Source organism: Eptatretus burgeri, chromosome 9 (assembly GCF_056783735.1).
Source record: "Eptatretus burgeri isolate ZD-2024b chromosome 9, Ebu_testis_v1, whole genome shotgun sequence".
Taxonomy (NCBI): Eukaryota; Metazoa; Chordata; class Myxini; order Myxiniformes; family Myxinidae; genus Eptatretus; species Eptatretus burgeri.
This window is the reverse complement of record NC_140969.1, coordinates 2,030,391-2,050,638: the sequence shown is the minus strand read 5'-3', so window position 1 is coordinate 2,050,638 and position 20,248 is coordinate 2,030,391. Positions and strand designations below refer to the sequence as shown.

Sequence of the window (20,248 nt, the reverse complement as noted above, 5' to 3'; positions counted from 1 at the left end):
AGGTGTGACGTGAAGGTCGTGGCGGTTGTGGTGAAGCGGCGTTGTGGTTGGTGGTTGATGTTGTGACTGGTGGTGGTAACAATGGCGGTTGGTCCAAATTAAAGATAGTAAAAGAAAAACGGCTATCCTGAAGAGTCGCAGCACGCATAAATGACATGTATTCCCACTAGACAACGGGTTTGGGCCTAACTACACATGTACTTACCGAGATATCTCACCTAAGGGACCTGAATGGTGGTTTGCGAATTTGGTAACCACAACAATATATATATATATATATATATATATATATATATATATATATATATATATATATATATATATATATATATATATATATATATATATATATATATACATATATATATATATATTTAAATTTGATTATTATATTCTGTGTAAAAATCTCAATCATTTTCACACAGAAACCACACATTTGCACTAAACATGCATTCATTTTTTTGAAATGGAAATCGCTCAAAACAAGGCACAAAGCCCCTCTATATAAGGGGCTCAGGTTGGATTAAGATAAGGATAAAGCAAAACAAAATAAAAATAAACCAATGTCACCCTCAGGGTGACCCGTATCTTGCCAAAAGGTGACCACGTGTGACTTCTTTAAGGTCACACTGAGGTGAACAGAGCTGCTATTCACCAGGAGCGACTCCTTGAGGAATATCTGCCTACGAGAGATTCCGATGGGAATCGTTCTACAGAGTAACCATGAAAAATATGCGTTTGCCTCATAACGTCACCAAATGATGTCATAATGTCTCAAGCTTGACATATCTAGAAAGCACTCATCGAGGTGTTCAATTTGAGGTACTACACGATATGGTTCCTAAAACTTGAAAATTTGACCTTGGTGTCCAATATGTTTGACCTTAGGCGCTAACCATGAAGGTCAAGGCCAATCACCACCAAAAATTAATCAGCTGAGCGCCAGACCATGAACTATATTCCCATGAAGTTTGAAGACGATCTGATCAAAATTACTCAAAAAATAAGGGTTTCGTCGACTCCCCTGATTTGCTACAAAGTGACCTTGACCTTTGACCTTGACCTTCAAAATTTTATGCACTGAAAGGGACCTCTATAGGCCTCTGATATGCGAAGTTACAAAAATTTCCAATGATAACTGTGCTCTGCAGAATTTTTTATACGTGATTACAGACAAACAAACAAACAAACAAACAAAAAAAAAAACATACAAGCTGACCAACATATCTTGCAAAAACTTCGTTTTGGCAAGATAGTAAACCAATGTCACCCGCAGGGTGACCCGTATCTTGCCAAAAGGTGACCACCTGTGACTTCTTTAAGGTCACACTGAGGTGAACAGAGCTGCTATCCACCAGGAGCGACTCCTTGAGGAATATCTGCCTACGAGAGATTCCGATGAGAATCGTTCCACAGAGTAACCATGAAAAATATGCTTTTGCCTCATAACGTCACCAAATGATGTCATAATGTCTCAAGCTTGTCATATCTAGAAAGCACTCATCGAGGTGTTCAATTTGAGGTACTACACGATATGGTTCCTAAAACTTGAAAATTTGACCTTGGGGTCAAATATGTTTGACCTCAGGCGCTAACCATGAATGTCAAGGCCAATCGCCACCAAAAATTAATCAGCTGAGCGCCAGACCATGAACTATATCCCCATGAAGTTTGAAGACGATCCAATCAAAATTACTCAAAAAAATAAGGGTTTCGTCGACTCCCCTGACTTGCGACAAAGTGACCTTGACCTTTGACCTTGACCTTCAAAATTTTGTGCACTGAAAGGGATAGGACCTCTATAGGCCTCTGATATGCGAAGTTACAAAAATTTCCAATGATAACTGTGCTCTGCAGAATTTTTTATACGTGATTACAGACAAAAAAAAACAAAAAAAAAACATACAAGCTGTCTAACATGTCTTGCAAAAACTTTGTTTTGGCAAGATAATAAACAAAAAAAATAAAATAAACATACAAGCTGACTAACATATCTTGCAAAAACTTCGTTTTGGCAAGATAATAAAAAGAGAAAAATTACAGGAAATAATCCAAGACACAGGAAGTAGCAGAAGTCAGGTGAAATGTGATGTAACCTCAAAGATGTAGGAAGTAGGAATTGACATTCCTCTTAAAGCTGGGTAGATCATAGAATAATGGGATGCACGTCGCAGGTAGTGAATTCGAAAGCGAGACAACACGAGGGATAAAACTATCTGCATTGCCTTTCGTTCTTCACTTTGTATTAGCGAGAATGCAAGGGTGTGCAGCGATGGCAAACCGAGTCTTGCGTCTAAACATTCATTCAGGAGGAACTAAGTTAGAAAGTCCAACTACATTTGCCATGAAAATATCTGTGGAACAGACAAGAGTGGCAACTGACCTATGGTGAGAGAGTGGTTGAAGAGTTGAACCCATCTTCACACTAATCAGGTTAACTATGCGTTTCTGGAGCCGATCAAGTAAAGATAACTGGGAGGCTGGTGCTCCAGCCCAAATGTGGCGAAAGTACTCCATAAGTGGATGTATAGTTGTCTTGTACAGGTACAAAACAGCATCAGGAGGTAAATACCTCTGCGCTCGAAAAAGACAACCAACTCGCTTGGAAACACTTTAAGCAATACCGGAAATGTACTGATCCCAATGGAGGTTTGAAGAGATGCACAGACCAAGAAGCCGAAGCTCAGATGATTCTGTTAAGGTTGAAGACCCCATGTGCACAGAAGGGAAAGACCTGTTTATGGAGTGAGATATGGACAACAATTTAGTTTTCTTTGCATTGAAGGTTACCAGCCAGTCATGCCCACACTTCGACACATTCTCTAAATCATTGTCCCGTAAAACTCCAACCTCATTACGAGTGGTGTTGAGTGAATCAGCAGTTGTACTGTAAAGTCAGGAGTCATCAGCATACGTGGCTAGCTGAGACAGAACATTATCAGGAAGATCATTGATATTAACAAGAAACAGTGAGACCAAAGACAGAGCCCTGTGGAACACCAGAATTGATGGAGCAAGTAGGAGAAGATTGACCCTCAAGTACCACCTTCATCTTGTGACTTGTAAAGAAAGCTGAAATGAGTGAATGCTTTCCTCCAGATACACCATGCGACTGAAGCTTGTGGAACACACCCTTGTGTCACACTTTATCAAAGGCTTGCGAGATATCGAAAGCAATTTATCAAGCTTCACCCTTGAGCTCCAATGCCCTGTTGAAATGATCCCTAATTAAGGATAGCAGATCACCAGTAGAGCAGGAATGGCGAAAGCCATACTTAAGGTGAGTGAGAAGTTCATTGTCTTCCAGATGCTGAGAAGTTGTTCATTGATGAAGCATTCAAATACCTTACTAATTACAGGGAGCAGGCTGATGTGGTGATAGTTGCTTGAGTCAGAATGCTCATAAGCACCCTTGAAAACATGGATAACAGAAGCCACTTTCCAGGATGAAGGAAACTCTGAAACAGACAAACATCGGTTGTACAGCTTAGCAAGAATCAATGACAGTTCAAGACAACATATCTTCAATACAATCACAGGGATTCCATCAGGGCCAGTAGCTTGTGAGGCATCTATATTGGGGCAACTTAGCATAACAATTGTGCATTTTGTGAGGAAAGCACCAAATTTGGCACACTAGTAGCCTATCATATTATGAACAGATTTGGATATTGGGCCATCTCAAATTCAGCCGCTGATGGCTGTGGCAGCCATTTTCCACTGTCATAAAAATTTGAGATGGCCCAATATCCAAATCTGTTCATATTATGATAGGCTACTAGTGTGCCAAATTTGGTGCTTTCCTCACAAAATGCACAATTGTTATGCTATATTTAGCTAAGTTGCCCCACTACTAGAGTACAAATTATTCTGGCAACCTTCTTTTGGAGTGATAAATGGAACAGGAATATTAGAGTCCGAGTCCAAAAAACAGGAAACAGGAATATTAATGGTATAACTAGTCTATTTTACACCTGTTACCCCCTAGTCACATCCCCTGCAACCCTACATTAGTTCTGTAAACCGGTAGCAAAAACTCGGTTCATATCCGGCTTGGTATCTTTGGCAAAAAAATTCCGGGTCCCTCATCAGCTCGGACCTCAAATAACTTTGCATTGCATCACGCGTACGTAAATCGATCCCTTGGGAGAAACATGGCCTCAATGTAAGCTGTGTTGACTGGTACAGCTGGCCACAGCAATGCTCTCATTGCAATACAACAACGATGTCTTGCACAGGAAATGATAGCAATGAATTGGCTATTTTATAATGCAAGGTTTATTTCCATTCCTTTCATCCTATAATGAGTTGTAAATTAAAATGTCATACCATGCATATTTCCAGAAAGAAGGTTGCTGGGCTTACTGATTTGCACTTTGCTGGTGTTTTCTTACTGCTCTTTATATCATTACATGATATCAATCTACTCTGCAAATGCTGCCTCCCTTCAGTACGTGTTCTCCGTACGGATATGCTGCGAGCTGAGTCGAGACTCGAGAAATTGATAACTGAGAAAGAAATGGGGCAAACGCGGTGCTTGGCATACAGCCCAGTTCACCGCACAATGTTATTGCCAAGAAATGTAAGCGATGAATTGTCCGTTGCACAACAATAACAACAACAACAACAACAACAACAACAACAAGCATTTTAAGGCCATTTTCCCTGCTAAAGCAGGGGTTACATTAGTTCATTGGTTTGAGGCAAATACTTTCCATTCATTTAGCTTCTTACAAGTTTATAAATATGATATAAAGTGGCATGCGGCATGAATGAAATGAAGACATTGACAGACACGAGTCGTTCTACCCAGCCTCAAGCTCTGTCGCTAATTTGGATTTGCTTTCAGCAATGTGCTGGTGGCTGTAAGTGAAAGTCATTTGATCATGAATCAACAATCCACCACCAATGAGAATTTGACAAACACTGATGTTTACGTCAGCCACCTAATGACATGGATGAAGTATGATTGGTCATTGGTAGATTTCTTGTTTGGCTTTTTTGTCAATAACTGCTTTGTTGTCTACATGCAAGCAAACGATACACATCGCGTAGTTCTTCAATTTTCCAAAATATCAGACTCTACAGCACGAGATCGAATTGTTGTGTTGCAATTACGGTACGGTAGCTGCAGCGTCTAAGCTGTAGTGCACAGTTACAGTGCCTGATTATAGTAACATTTCCCTTTTGAAACTCACAAAGAGAAACAACATGCCCATTCGATGCACATCCGATTCATAGACTAATGTACATTTCTAGCGCACACACCCGCAAGATACTGCAATTACTTGATTTAATGTGACAGCAAAATATATCCGAGTTCTTTTCAGGGTTGAGAGCCCAACCCTGCTTGACTCTGACTCCGCTCAGAAGTGGAACTCGCCGAGTTCGAGTTCGGGTACAGCACTATAAGATATCAATATCTGAGAGATCAAGACTGTCAGACAGACACCTCATTGTGCTCGTTGAGCGATGCGTTCTTTACATTGGAATTGCTGGCAAGGAGGCTGAGCAGTCAGTTCATTCCAACAGAACTCATATTTGAGCCTGACACACAGCGCTTCACTCTTGGTTGGTATCGATGCAGAATTATCCTCCTAATGGAACATCAATTTGATGACGCCATTCCCTGGCAAGCTCATTTTTGGCAATTCTCCAGCGATGCTCAAATCCTTAATGGACCATTGTGAGTGGTTTCTGCACTTGTGTGCCAATTTTGTTTTGTGTTTTATGAGCAGGGTTTTTCTTTTTCGAGGATCAGCAGAGGCAATAAAAACAATCTGGCTGAACAAATATTATTTTTGTTGATAATTTTCATATGTAATCTGCTTGAATCTTCCTATCATTGTACAGTTTAATTTTTGGATACTTGGGTCTGACATCCAGCCTTTTGGCTGAACTGCCAACGAAAACTTCAAATCTAAAACTATCACCATCATCAACGGAGCCAAGCTTGTTTAAAATGTTTCCCATGATCTCTTCCAGTTGAATCTGCAGCAGCTCATGTTTCATGCAGATGCCCTGATCTCCAACTCTTATTGAAAACCCTGCAGTGTCTGACGTCAAAGTTCCTACCATTTCATGCTCATGTCAGAGAAGACTATAGTGTGCATCTGCACTGATATAAAAATAATGTACCCTGATAAAGTCACGAAGGCTTCCTGCTTTGCAGAGGTCGTCATTGAATGTTGTTCTGTACCAGAACGATGTACGTTCAATCGAAAGTTTTACATAGCACCGTTACACAGAAACGTAGGACGCGTTACAAGAGTACACCAGACTCAGAAAAGGGAATTGTTTTTTGCCACCGTCAAAGGAAAGACTAAAAAAAAATACATTCAGAGAGATGCTGCTGAAATAAAACGCTTGGAATTTTATGGTCAGACTTTTGTGGCAAAAATATAATTATTTAATTTCAAGTTTTATTTTTATTCCGATTTTTTTAAATTTTCAAGTGTCAGCAGCACCAGAAAAGACAAAATGCAATTGGTGTGACCTAAAGGCCTCATTTTCACATGAGTATTAGTATTATTATTAATACTTCCACCACCAAAGGTGGAAGGAGGTTGTGTTTTCACCCCTGTCTATCTGTTTGTTACTTGGCAAAAAAAAAAAAATTCACCAAGTATGTTGGTCTGTAGCATCTGTCTGCCTGTCTTTTTGTATCTGTTTGTCACACAGTTTTGACCAAAGTTTTCGAGCAATCGTGAAAGGTTAAATGTATGTAGGTGACCGGCCAAGGACAGAAACACTTAATTTTGGTGAAGATCTGATTCCGGATCCAGATCTGAGGAATTTTTCAGTGATTCTTCACCATTGAGTGATAGGGCCAACAACGATATACACCCGGACCTCAACATTTCACGGTTCCAACATTCACGGGTTCCGCGTATTCACGGGTTATAATTTGCGACATGCTACTACTATACATTCGTGGGAAGTTGCCTGCGTATTTGTGGTTTTTGTGGCTAATTTTTTTCTTTTCTTCACGAGCCACAAGCATAACACATCGAAAACATATCTTCCACGAGCCACGCACAGAGCAGTTAGATGTACATATGGTACAATAGTGTACGTACGCAAAAAAGATCTTCCACGAACATTCACGGGATAAACATAGTTTTGCGGGACATCTAAACATACAGTACTGTATGTATTGTATTGTACCTTCGTGGCATAAACATGGTTTTGCGGGATGTCTCACCAGTGTAACACGTCATTCCCCACGACACCATCCCTCCGTGAATTACTTACAGAATGAAAACACCAACAGTATCTATTGATGTTTCCAGTAATTACCAGGTCACCACATATGTACATTACACAATGGAACCATTCAGCGCATCTTCATGTAGATCACCGTCTTGCTGCAAACAGTATCATCTGAGCTGTTACATTTTTAAAACGCTCAGCGTAATCTGCCTGCAGAGAGGAAAGACGTCATGTCCTGTGAGTTAGAGAATGGAAACATTCAGCGCATCTTAGTGTCAATCACCATGTTGCTGCAAACAGTATAATCTGAGCTGTTACATTTAAAAACTGCTCAGCATAATCTGCCTGCAGATAAGAAAGATATCATGTCCTGTGAGTTAGAAAATGGAAACTTTCAGCAAATCTGTTGGTATAATTAGCAGCTCGCTACATATGGAATAATTACACAGTGGCATCACTCACCACATCTATTATCAGCTGCCGAATAGACCATCACCCATAAAAATCCCCCACAAACAATGCACTGACTACTCACCGCATCCTGGATCGCCATCATTCTTGTCCCGTTGCTCTGACCTGTGGATTGCCTCTCGCTCCGTTCATTCTTCCAAAATGGCTCCCAAGGATCGAGGTTAACACTCAGAAGGGGATTCGTCGAAGCGGACCACTGATACGGGAGAAGGTGAAACTCCTGCATGACCATCTCTCTGGTGCAGGTGGTGCAAGCATGAGCGTGGCGGGTACAAGCGGCACCTCCAGCCCGTTTACAGCGAGCAGGGGGTGGTTCCACCTCTGCAAGGCACGATATAATTTGTGCAACATCATGCTCGTAGGGGAGCATGCCTTCGTGGGCCACGATGTGGCCAAGGCATTCCATGCAGAAATCAGGAGCCTTATTGAGGACAAGGGGGTACCTGTCAGAGCAGGTCTTTAACGCAGATGAGACCGGTTTGTTTTGGAAAAAGATGCCGACCAGAACGTTCATCTCACAGCGTGAGAGCCAAGCAGCTGGCTTCAAGGCCGCAAAGGACCAGGTATCCTCTGCGTTTGTTTTATTCGGACCAGGTATCTCCTTTTCTGCACAAACCCCGATGGGGAGTTCATAGTTAAAGTCCATGATGGTCTACCATTCCCTGAACCTATGTGCGCTGAAGAACAAAAACAAGCAGGTGCTGCCCATGTACTGGAGGGGAACAGGAAGGCATGGGTGATATGTGAACTTTTTATGGACTGGTTCCATAACTGTTTTATTCCTCAGATCGAGAGATACCTGGCAGGAAAGAACCTTTCGTTCAATGTCCTCATGCGTTGCTTAACAATGCTCCTGGCCACCCCAAGGACCAGAAAGGCACTCACCTGAACATTGAGGTCAAGATCCTGCCCCCGAACACCACCTCCCTCATCCTGCCGCTCGACCAGGGAGTAATATCAACTTTCAAGACTTATTACACCGAGCACACCTCATCTTCATCATCATCATCATCATCATCATCATCTTCATCATTTTGCAAAGTTGCTGTGTTTGTTTAATGAACAATTGAAATTGTACATGATGTTGTTTTTTTGTCTTGCGGTATGGTACGTTGTGGTTAAGAGACTTAAAATGCATTCTTCAATAAATTGGAAACGGGACCTGGTGTTGTCGTTTTTTATCTTCCGCCGCGTGGCGGAAGCGGGATATTGTTGTCACCCGGGTCGTCCGTCCGTTCGGCTGGCTGGGCGTCAACATTTATAGCTGTGAGTGCGATAACTCATAAACTGTTCGCCATATCGATTTGAAATTTGGGTCACACATGTACCACATGAAAAGGAAGAACCCTATTGATTTTGGGCGTGGCCGGATCCAAGATGGCCTACTGGGGCGGCCATCTTTAAAAAAATGTTTTTTGTAATAAATGGAAAAACGCTTATCTGATTTCAATTATTTTTCAATGGCGGGGGATTCCCCATCTCTGATGGTATGTTTTTTTTAATTTTTAAGCATCTTTCATGAAACTGTAATCGTGCATTCGTGGTCGAAAACATTTCAAAACTTTTTTTAAACTTTTCCCTTTGAACCAGGAACCGCCACAAACTGATAACGTTATTCCCCTTGTCCCCATTGTACCAATTCCCCGACTTTGGTGGTGTCACCATTTGCGGCCTTTTTCATGAACCAGGAACTGCCGTGAACCGATGACGTTATTCTCCTTGTCTCCATTCTCACAATGACAAAACACTCACGGATTTTTTGCTGTTCTGGAAATCCCCAGAACCTATCCCCCCATTTCCCATTAAAACAATGCCCCCACATTTGCGGTTTCAACATTCGCGGGGTTTTCCTGGAACGTATCCCCTGCGACTGTCGTGATCTTGGTGTATAGCACAGTATCTCAAAAGGGTATGGATAGATTCCAAAGAAACTTGCTGGACAGGTTGGGTGTGTGACGAGGAAGAATTGATTCAATTTTGGTGGAGATTTTAATCGAAATCTGGATACGAGAATTTTTCAAGTGATTCTTAACCATTGAGCGATGGGGCCAAAAACTATGTACAGCATGATGTACTACATGGCCAAAAGTATATGGACACCTGCTCGTCCAACATCTCATTCCAAAATCATGCGCATTAATATGGAGTTGGTCCCCCCTTTGCTGCTATAATAGCCTCCAATCTTCTGGGAAGGCTTTCCACGAGATGTTGGAATATTGTTGTGGGAATTTGCTTCCATTCATCCATGAGCAATGGTGAGGTCAGGAACTGATGTTGGGCGATTAGGTCTGGCTCACAGTCGACGTTCCAATTAATCCCAAAGGATTTCGATGGGGTTGAGGTCAGGGCTATGTACAGGCCAGTCAAGTTCTTCCACACCAATCTCGAAAAACTATTTCTGTATGGACCTCGCTTTGTGCATGGGGGCATCGTCATGCAGAAACAGGAAAGGGCCTTCCCCAAACTGTTGCCACAAAGTTGGAAGCACAGAATCATCTAGAATGTCATTCTATTCTGTAGCGTTAAAATTTCCCTTCACTGAAACTAATGGTCTCGCCCGAACCATGAAAAACAGCCCAGACCATTATTCCTCCTCCTCCTCCACCAAACTTTACAGTTGGCACTATGCATTCGGGCAGGTAGCGTTCTCCTGGCATCCGACAAACCCAAATTCGTCTGTCGGACTGCCAGATGGTGAAGTGTGATTCATCACTCCAGAGATGTAAACTTCACTCTGGCAGAGGTATACGCTCTACCGAGCGTCGTTCGGTTTCGCCAAGTGTCACTCTGAGTGATTTTTTTTTTATTTGCCTCTTTGTTACTCGAGGAAATCAAAAATTTTTCAAGTGTATTATTCAGTTAATTTTGTTATTCTGTCCATCTATTTGTCTGTTTGACAATTGCCTACAGGTCACAATTCTAAACTTCACCAAGTCTCAACTGAGAAGCCTATTGATTTTGAAGTCAAAGGTCATCTTGAGGTCAAATTTCTAAAATCGTCATTTTTCATCCAATTGACTTGAAATTTGAAGAGGAGTTGCATATTTGGTCATTGAATTCAACCAACAATTATTGTTGATGTCAAGATTGATATATTGTTTGTTTCTGGATTTTGTGAGTATCGTGCTTTGCACAACATCTTGTTTGTCTGTCTGTTTGTCTGTGTGCAGAATATCTGATTAGAGTTGTGGATGGATTTGGATGAAATTTGGTGGGCAGGTTGGTTGTGACAAGGACAAACTGATTCGATTTTGGTGAAGATCCGGATGCGAGAATTTTATTTTTAAAGTGATTCTTCACCATTGAAAGATGGGGCCAAAAACGATATATCGCATGATACTTCATAAAATTTATTGTGCCCGATATGTTTCTACTGGATCAGGCATTGCATGGTGGTGGTATGCACTCTACCGAGTGCCCTTCTCATTATTATCTTGCCAAAACGAAGTTTTTGCAAGATCTGTTACTTGGTAAGTTTTTTTTTTAGTTTGTTTGTTTGTCTGTAATCATTGGATATTTCACCTTTATATCACTCTGTAGAGCACAATTCTCATCGGAAACTCTTGTGGGTACACATATCGTAGTATTATTACAATACCCTTCAGCACACATAAAGGTCAAGGTCAATGTCAAAGGTCAAGGTCACTTTGCGGTAAATCATGGAGGTCGACGAAACCCTTATTTTTTGAGTAATTTTAATCGAATCATCTCCAAACTTTATGGGAATGTAGTATATGGTCTGGCGCTCAGCTGATTAGTTTTTGGTGGCGATTGGCCTTGACCTTCATGGTTAGCGCCTGAGGTCAAACATATTTGACCCCAAGGTCAAATTTTCAAGTTTTAGGAACCATATCGTGTAGTACCTCAAATTGAACACCTCGATGAGTGCTTTCTAGATATGTCAAGCTTGAGACATTATGACGTCATTTGGTGACGTTATGAGGCAAACGCATATTTTTCATGGTTACTCTGTAGAACGATTCTCATCGGAATCTCTCGTAGGCAGATATTCCTCAAGGAGTCGCTCCTGGTGGATAGCAGCTCTGTTCACCTCAGTGTGACCTTAAAGAAGTCACACGTGGTCACCTTTTGGCAAGATATGGTTTTTTATTGTTATTTTTTTGAATTTTTTTTTATATCACACTTTTTGAATAAAAAAAAAAACTGGGGGATATTGTAATTGGCTCTGTCTATCTACTATCTCCTCCGAGAACTGTTGTGCAGAAATTTACCAAACTTGATAGTTATGACCACCACATGGCTAGAATGTCGGTGATGTTTTGTGTGCAGCCTGTGGCTGCTGGTTGCATAATTTTTCTGAAAACATGGTTGTGCTGCTGATGCAGTGCCCCTGTTACCATTAAACTGTTACTCATTTTGCCAACCTCAGAAGGATGACAGGCTGAGTCAACCCACTTGGTGTTATTTCAGACATGACAGGGGCTCAAATTCAAGACCCTGAGATCTTAAGCCAGCCACCTGGATCCAAGAATGTTTGAAGTGATTTTTCACTATTGAGAAATACGGCCAAAAACGGCATATAGCACATTATCTTCAGATGAAATTCAGATGTTGAATCTATGTTGAAATTATATGGACGGATTCAGATGAAACTTGGTGACGAGAACAAGCCGATTAAATTTTAGTTCAAGTCCGAATCCAAATCCGGCCCATCAGTGGTATACAAAACGTAAACTAATGAGCCTGGTGGAGGTATGCAGTCAACCGAGTGGCCATTCTAGTTATTGTTCGGATTATTATTATAACAGGCAGAGTACCTTCCCTACGGGTGATGTTGTTCCAAGCATGCAACACGTTCTTCTGAAGCCGACCTTTATTTGGGCGGTGTATAGGCAACTGACAGCTCTGTAGAGGCAAAGTCAAATAACCCGGGTTATGTGCAAGAAGTAAAAACATACCTACTGCTTATAATTCCAAACACCTCACTGCACTGGAAAACGTGGGGACACGAGTCTTGCACTGTAATTGGTGGAGACATGTAATACCAGGGAAATCCTGGAGGCGGCGCTACACGATACACATTTACTTTAATAATTTGTGTCCCCCCATCCACTCCCAAAACCACCGGCAAAGATAAAAACAACCCTATACATTCATTGGGATCACGCTGATCTTATGTCGCGAGTCTGGATGTAATCGGCCCAGAACTGCAGGAGGAGTACCGCGACAAACAAAAACCGGTCCATGAATTTTAGTGAGGATAAGGGGGAAGTAATTGTGAATTTAACGTTCTGTCTTTATTTGTCCACCCTGATTACCCCGAAGACCTGAAAGACCCTTTTTAGGTCTTCGGGGTACTCAGGGTCTTTTGGATGTTTTGGGTCATCAAGGTCTTTAGGGGCTTTTCAGTCTTCTGGGTCTCTCAGGGTCTTTTTGGTTTCGGGGTCTTTTGGGTTGTTGGTGTCTTTAAGGGCTTTTTGATCTTCAGGGTCTTTAAGTGTCTTTTGGGTCTTCTGGTTTTTTGGGATATTTTGGGTCCTCGGCGCGTCGTTTGGGTCTTTTTTTTCAATCTTGTCTATTTGTGTGTTTGCGTGGAGAATATCTCAATAAGTTGTGGACGCATTTGAATGAAATTTGGTGGACAGATTGGGTATGTGGCAAGGACAAACTGATTCGATTTGGTGAAGTTCCAGATCCGGATCTGACGACGACAATTTTAAGTGATTCTTCACCATTGTTAGATTGGGCCAAAAACGATATATAGCACGATATCTCAAAAAGTTATTGACGGATTCGGATGAAAGTTAGTGGACAGGTTGAGTGTGTCGCAAGGACGAATTGATTCAATTTTGGTGAAGATCCGAATCTGGATCTGGACACGAGAATTATTTAATTTTTAAGTGGTTCTTCAGCATTGAGAGATAGGGCTCAAAAACGATTATATAGCACGACATTTCAAAAATGTATTGGGCCCAATATGTTCTTGTGGATCAGTCTTTGCATGGCGGAGGTATGCGCTCTACCGAGTGCACGTCTAATTTGCTTTTAAATTTGTTTTCTTGGTAACCGTTTGTCCGCTTGACACAAAAGTTTCACCATAATATGCGTCGACTCGTGGAAGTTTTTCGTGATAATTATGACTTTATAGGTTGCGTGATGCAGGAAAAACAAGGACAAAACTTTGGACCTCTATATCTCCGAATCCGCTCGAAAGGGGGGGGGGGGATTGAAATGCAGCTCATTGTCAAGTACTCCCCATGGGGAATGTGTTGTTAACCATGACGTTATCAGTGCCTTCATTATAACGTCATAATTAGACAAGAACAACGCTTCCCCCGAGCAGCATGAAAGTTCTTGAAGGTAAAGTGTTTATTACTTAATTTGTTGTCATATAAAGTGATGTATGATTAAAGTTATTCAAATGTAATACTTTAAATAAAGGTAATTATTAAATAAGTTTGAATAAGGATACTGCATTGTTGTGTTGACTGTCTGGACACAACTTTGAGGTTGTGGGTCCATTGATGTTGAGTAATCGACTGATGTGGACCAGCGATCGGAACTGTGGATCCGCCGTTTGGAGAGGTTCTGGGCTGAAAGGATCAAAACCTCTATGATAAACGGTGCCATGCCGATGACCTGGGCAGTTGGGAAATCGGTCAATTGCTTATTAGTTTAGGTTATAACTTCAAATATAACTTTTGTAAGTACTTACCAGCACTGTGTGTGTGTGTGTGTGTGTGTGTGTGTGTGTGTGTGTGTGTGTGTGTGTGTGTGTGTGTGTGTGTGTGTGTGTGTGTGTGTGTGTGTGTGTGTGTGTGTGTGTGTGTGTGTGTGTGTTTTTTGTTATGTCTGGCTTTCTTCTTGGGACTACGGTGCAGTATTGGTCTTTATTTTGATGATGTACTATTGGAATGTTAAACTGCTGAGACCCTTTACACGTTTGAAGACCCTTTGAGACCCCTAATGACCTCCAAGATGCTGAAGACCCTTAAGACCCAAAATACTGTACCCTGAAGACAAAGTGGGGTTGTATCAAAGCGGAGCAGCTTGGAACAGTCATAACTGCCCGCAGTTATAGGGTGACCCATCTAATTATTATAATAATTGTTGTTATTATTATTATTATTATTATTATTACAATGTGAGTTTATTGCATTTGTTTTCCAATGAGTGGATTCAGAACTAGTTTCAGAATTTTATTTCTTCCTTTTCCAATTGCTTTTGTAGAGTAATGCCATCGTTCTTTACAAGCTGTCTGTTGTAGTTCTGCAGGTTAGTGTGTACAAAGACTCTGGATTGAACTGACGAGCTTGTATGATGCATTTGATGTCCAATGGCATCCATGCGGCATTAATTGCAAAGCTGTTCTCGTGAATGAAAGGTATTCTCAACTCATTTTAGAAATCCTTTGCTGTTGATCATTTGTGTCTGTCCTTCTCTGATGAAGTGAACTGTGACTGCCGAAATGGAACCCGGTGTTGAAGGATCGAGACCTGACTGACAGTAGCAACAAGGCCGCACTTGCCCTGTTAATTTTCCTCGTTCTCTTTTTCTTTTTCTGTAATGCCCTGAGAAAAGGTTCTCGTCTGCTTGTGTTTCCAGGTCGTGCATCTATTCGTTTGTAACAGGGATCGGCTCTAAGCTTTCATTCCCCCGAGTGCGTTACCTCTTGACGTTTATGTTGAAAGGGTTTTGAAGGCACACTCAGCCCGCGTAATCGCCGCCTGTGAGCTTTGATTCTGCTTTGTTTGTTGCTCAGATACATGCAATAGCCATATCCTAGATACACAAGGTGGTAAACTGAATGGACATAACTCAATTGGAGCTCTGCCATGAGTATTGCCAATGGGTTTTGTACCAAATTTTTCATAACCTGGACGTGTGCTTGAAACGAGTTATCAAAACAGAGTTGACGACGTTCTCCTGGTGTTTGTGTCGGCTTTGCGTACGTGCAGACACTGCGACGGCAGAGCGTGAAGACCTCTTCATCCAGAAGCTGCGGCAGTGCTGTGTGCTGTTCGACTTTGTGGCTGACCCGCTAAGTGACCTGAAATGGAAGGAGGTGAAACGTGCCGCTCTCAATGAGATGCTGGAGTACGTGACGCATGGGCGTGGCGTCATCACAGAAGCCATCTACCCAGAAATCGTACACATGGTGAGGGCATGGTGGTGGCTGATGTGTGTTGTTGACATCACATCGATATGGTCGTGCAGCACCGGAAATGGTCATGCATTAAACATGAGCAATAAACCGACAGTTGCAAGTCGGAGTTATTGCACATAGACGACAAGTGTATTAGTGGTAAAATAGATAATCACAGACATTGGGGAAGCAAAGCAAATACGTTGTACAATGCACTTTATTTATTTATTTTTATACACAAACCTTTGGCTTTTCATCAAACTGAACATGCTGTATGTATGCTGGTAATGCGTTTACGTACCATGGGGGAATGCTGTTGCAAATGTTCCATATCACACTCCACAATTCAGCCAAGTTTGCTCATCACAGTTTAACCTTCTCGTGCTTCGAAACAAGACCGAGCAGTGTTGTTATTCAGATCCGCACCTTGGCCCATGGCTGCAAGTGTTCCTTTCGTCTGTTTACCATGAAGATGTTGTTTTGCCACACTTTATATATGTTTGGGTCGTGAGTCCCCTCCCAGTGAGTCGTGTTCCTGAGCGAATGGCATGATTTGTTAATTAAATAATCTTGCAGTGATCGAACGCTAATTGAGGAGCTCGGATGCGTGCAGATTAGCTGAGCCAAACAGTATATACATGATGAAACTCGATTTTTTTTGAAAACACATGCTCATTAATAAACAAACACTTGAATCATGATATCAACCTTGCAAGTACCGATTACGTCATCACTGCCCGATTGCATGTCAGTTTGGCTTCGGTTCACCCAGGTGATCCTTGAATTATGCAATGCACAGGTTGTCGCCATTCGTTTTGTAGAATAGCAGATCTGACAATGCTGCACAGAGGTGTTTGCCGTACAATGCACAAAACATGAAACATTTGCAGATGCGTCCAAAAGGGGAAGTCGAAAATTTGTCAGAGCTTCAACCTTTCATACTCTGGCCAAATGATGATGTCAGAAGGCACTGATTTGGTGCAGTTTTGAGGAGGAACCAGAGTATTATGTCAGTCTCGCCAACTTGCTGCGGCTGCCGTTATCATGGCAGGAGTATGCCTTTTTGGGGGAAGGTGAAGCCCTCTGTTACATGCTGTTCCATCATGGCCACAGCACGTCTGCAGACGCCAAGGTACGGGCCCCTACGCCATCCGTTAATGGTGTTGCGGCTTGAAACAGAAATTGGACCGGGACATTTGTCAGGTCTTGGAGCTTGGTTCTACTAATAAGAAAGCACAACAAAACTAGATATCTGCGATCACCAAGGGTAGGCCTCTCCCAGCACCCGTGATCCAATGATGACATATTTTGTTTGGACCTTCAACATTTGGAGATAGAGTGTAAATGAAGAAAATGTGTCCCCATCTACAATCTATCCATAAAACTCAACATTATGAAAATCGGAGGAAAATGATTCTAGTTATGATCAAAAACGTGTTTTTTGTTAATTCGGTCACATTTCGTTCCGTTCGGATAAACCTTCGTCGAGTTTTGGTGAAAAATGTTTCTGATTTTAAAGATCGGAGGGGAGCTGAAGGGGGCGCTGTATAGCTGCTGCCTCCCTTCACCACACTTGAATCTTTGTCATGTCATGTCCTGCTGCAGAAAAACCAGTGCTTTTCTCACAATCCTACTGCCCTTATCGTGTTTTTCTTTTTGAGGAGTTGGAGATTGCAAATCCGGATGATGGCGTAGCGAACCTACCCGGTGTCATTGGTGTGAAGTGAAGGCCGTGGCATACTGAGTGGAAGTAGTGCGAAAGCCGCTGCACATTGTGCGATCACACGTCTTTCTCTACCTGATTCTGTGGCGAATAAACCTTTACAATGAAGTCTATAATTGGGTCATGACCTTAAATTAGATCAAGGTCAAAAAGATGTCAATCCCACATACTTTCTATTCCCATTATTGTTGTAAAATTTCATTGCAAAAGTCCAAGCTAGCTCCGAGATACAGCTCTGAAATTGGCATAAAATAAAATAAAACCCCTAAATGGTGGTTTGGTACTGCTAGGGGGTCTCGTAAACTCTGGGGTACCATTAAAAATTTGGGACACATTAAATTGTGGAAACAAACCTTACAACAGCTATATACCTCACCCTATCCTATATGCCATATGGAGAGGCTTGATAAAACAGCAGCAGCAGCCTTCAGCATCATGGGGCTCGGCTCCAAAGGACCTCCTACCGGGCACAGATCCACCACTGATGTTTTGGGTGTGCATTTGGAGTTTATATAGCCCTCCTGTGTTCCTGTGTTTTTCTAAAATTGCTAAATTGTCCCTGCCCTAAGGTATGTTTATTACCTCCGCCACCGAAGGTGAAGGAGGTTACTGTTTTCACCCCTTTCTGTTTGTTTGTTTGTTTGTTTGTGAACAGTATTACGGAAAAACTCCTCGACGGATTTCGACGAAACTTGGTGGGGGGGGGTTGGTATGGTCCAAGGATCATGCCATTAAATTTGGACTTGGTCCCTCCCCCCCCAAAAAAAAAATATGGAAGAGAAATTTTTTTCTGCATTTCTACATGTTTTAAGTGATTTTCAACCCCCCCCAAAAAAAAAATAGAGAAATTTTTTTTTGCATTTCTACATGTTTTAAGTGATTTCCAACCCCCCCCCCAAATTGTTACCCCTCCCCCCCAAAAAATTGTAAGAGAAAAAAACAAAAAATTGTAAGAGAAAAAAAACAAAAAAACAAAAAAACAAAAAAAAAAAATCCAATATGGCTGCTATGGCGGCCAATTTGAAAAAAAATTGTAATTTTTTTTTTTTTTGCATTTCTACATGTTTTAAGTGATTTCCAACCCCCCCCCCCCCAAAGAAAAAATTGAGAGAAAAAAAATTTTTGCAACTTTTTTCAACAAAATTTTGATTTTTTTTGCATTTCAACATGTTTTTCAGTGATTTCCAACCCCCCAAAAAAATTGCGACCCCCCCCAAAAGAATTTTTTTGCATTTCTACATGTTTTAAGTGATTTCCAACCCCCCAAAAAATTGTTACCCCCCCAAAAAAAAAATTGTTAGAGAAATTTTTTTTTGCATTTATACATGTTTTAAGTGATTTCCAACCCCCCCAAAAATTTTTTAGGAAAAAAATGCTTTTTTTGCATTTCTACATGTTTTAAGTGATTTCCAACCCCCCCTCCCCAAAAAAAATTGTTAGAGAAAAAAAAAATTTTGCAACTTTTTTTTCAGCAAAATTTCGATTTCTTTTTTTTGCATTTCTACATGTTTTAAGTGATTTCCAACCCCCCCCCCCCCCCCCGCAAAAAAAAAAAATGGAGAAAAGAACTATAACTGTCAGCACTGTTGACATCATATTTAATGAATAAGATTTAAGGTTCACTTGAGTGACCCAGCAGTATTGGTGGCAGAGGTTTTGCACTCCCCTGAGTGCTCCCCCTCTAGTTCCCTCTGTTTTTGAGGCTGTGGCACTGACTCCTTGTGTCTGTTATCTCATGCCTCTCCCTCCAGTCCTTTGAGAGTGGTGCCTGGCTTCACCTCATGGTTTCCCCCAAACCCACCCCTGCTCTGTTACCCTCACCTATCGTTCTCCACCCCACAAACCCCTTCCCTTTCTGCCTCTCATACACACATGTGCAACGTCTTTGTCTCGCTCTTCCCCCTTGATCTCCTATTGGTTTGTAAACTTGCTACTCTGTCGTTGAGCTCCTCCATGAGCCTAGATTTCTGTGTAGTATAAATACACACAAATGGAGGATCTGGTATAATGTGAACTTCCTGCCACGTACAGTAGGTTGCTCACAAGCGGTTACATGCGTTACATGCCACAAGTGTCCTTGCTGTCAGAGACCTGCTGAATGGTGGCCAATTGCCAAGGAGTGTCTGAGCTTGGAGAGTAGAGCTTTCTTCATCGCATTCAGACACTTGTCATCATGCTTATCCTCAGACAATAAGAGCAAGGTGACTGGTGCTTGGAAGGACACCAGACGGGACCAATCTTGGGAGCCATCTTGTGTGCGGTCCCTGCTTAACCGATGTTCTTACGATCACTATCGCCATCTTTACAGCATCACACTATCAAACATCCAATAATGAAGCTGCGTATTTGGAGTTGTCTGACGATTTGAAATTGCTACCAATATATAAACTGGCTGTCAAATGCAGAGATGAGCTGAAAAAGACAAATCTGAAATGTAAACCAAAAAAAATTCTCAACGATCACCATCATCTGAGCAGGAAGGAAGAATTTATCTTCTCATTAAACTTGTGTGGAGTATCAACAACATACATAATGTCACTCGGACCGAGGGCATTCAGCACCTCAATACATAAATACCAAACCAAACTGTCCTGGCCTGCCTCGTTATGTCGCTTTGCCTGATTCAGCTCGGAGCACTATAACCATGCCTGCGGTACTCTAGAGGAATCATTCGCGCATGTATTTTGGAGGAATCATTCATTCGCACATGTATTTTCAACAAGCTCGTTGGGAAT

At 41.7% G+C, this 20,248-nt stretch overlaps 1 protein-coding gene across 4 annotated transcripts in view; it reads left to right on the top strand.

Moving 5' to 3' along the window:
- Positions 1-20,248, top strand: part of LOC147019423 (serine/threonine-protein phosphatase 2A 56 kDa regulatory subunit gamma isoform-like) — a 203,411-nt gene that overhangs the window by 46,719 nt on the left and 136,444 nt on the right. For all 4 annotated transcript variants that reach the window (XM_085893885.1, XM_085893884.1, XM_085893887.1 and 1 more), the window contains exon 4: positions 15,603-15,802. In XM_085893885.1, coding sequence (XP_085750011.1) covers positions 15,603-15,802 — 200 coding nt within the window. The remainder of the gene's footprint in view (positions 1-15,602; positions 15,803-20,248) is intronic.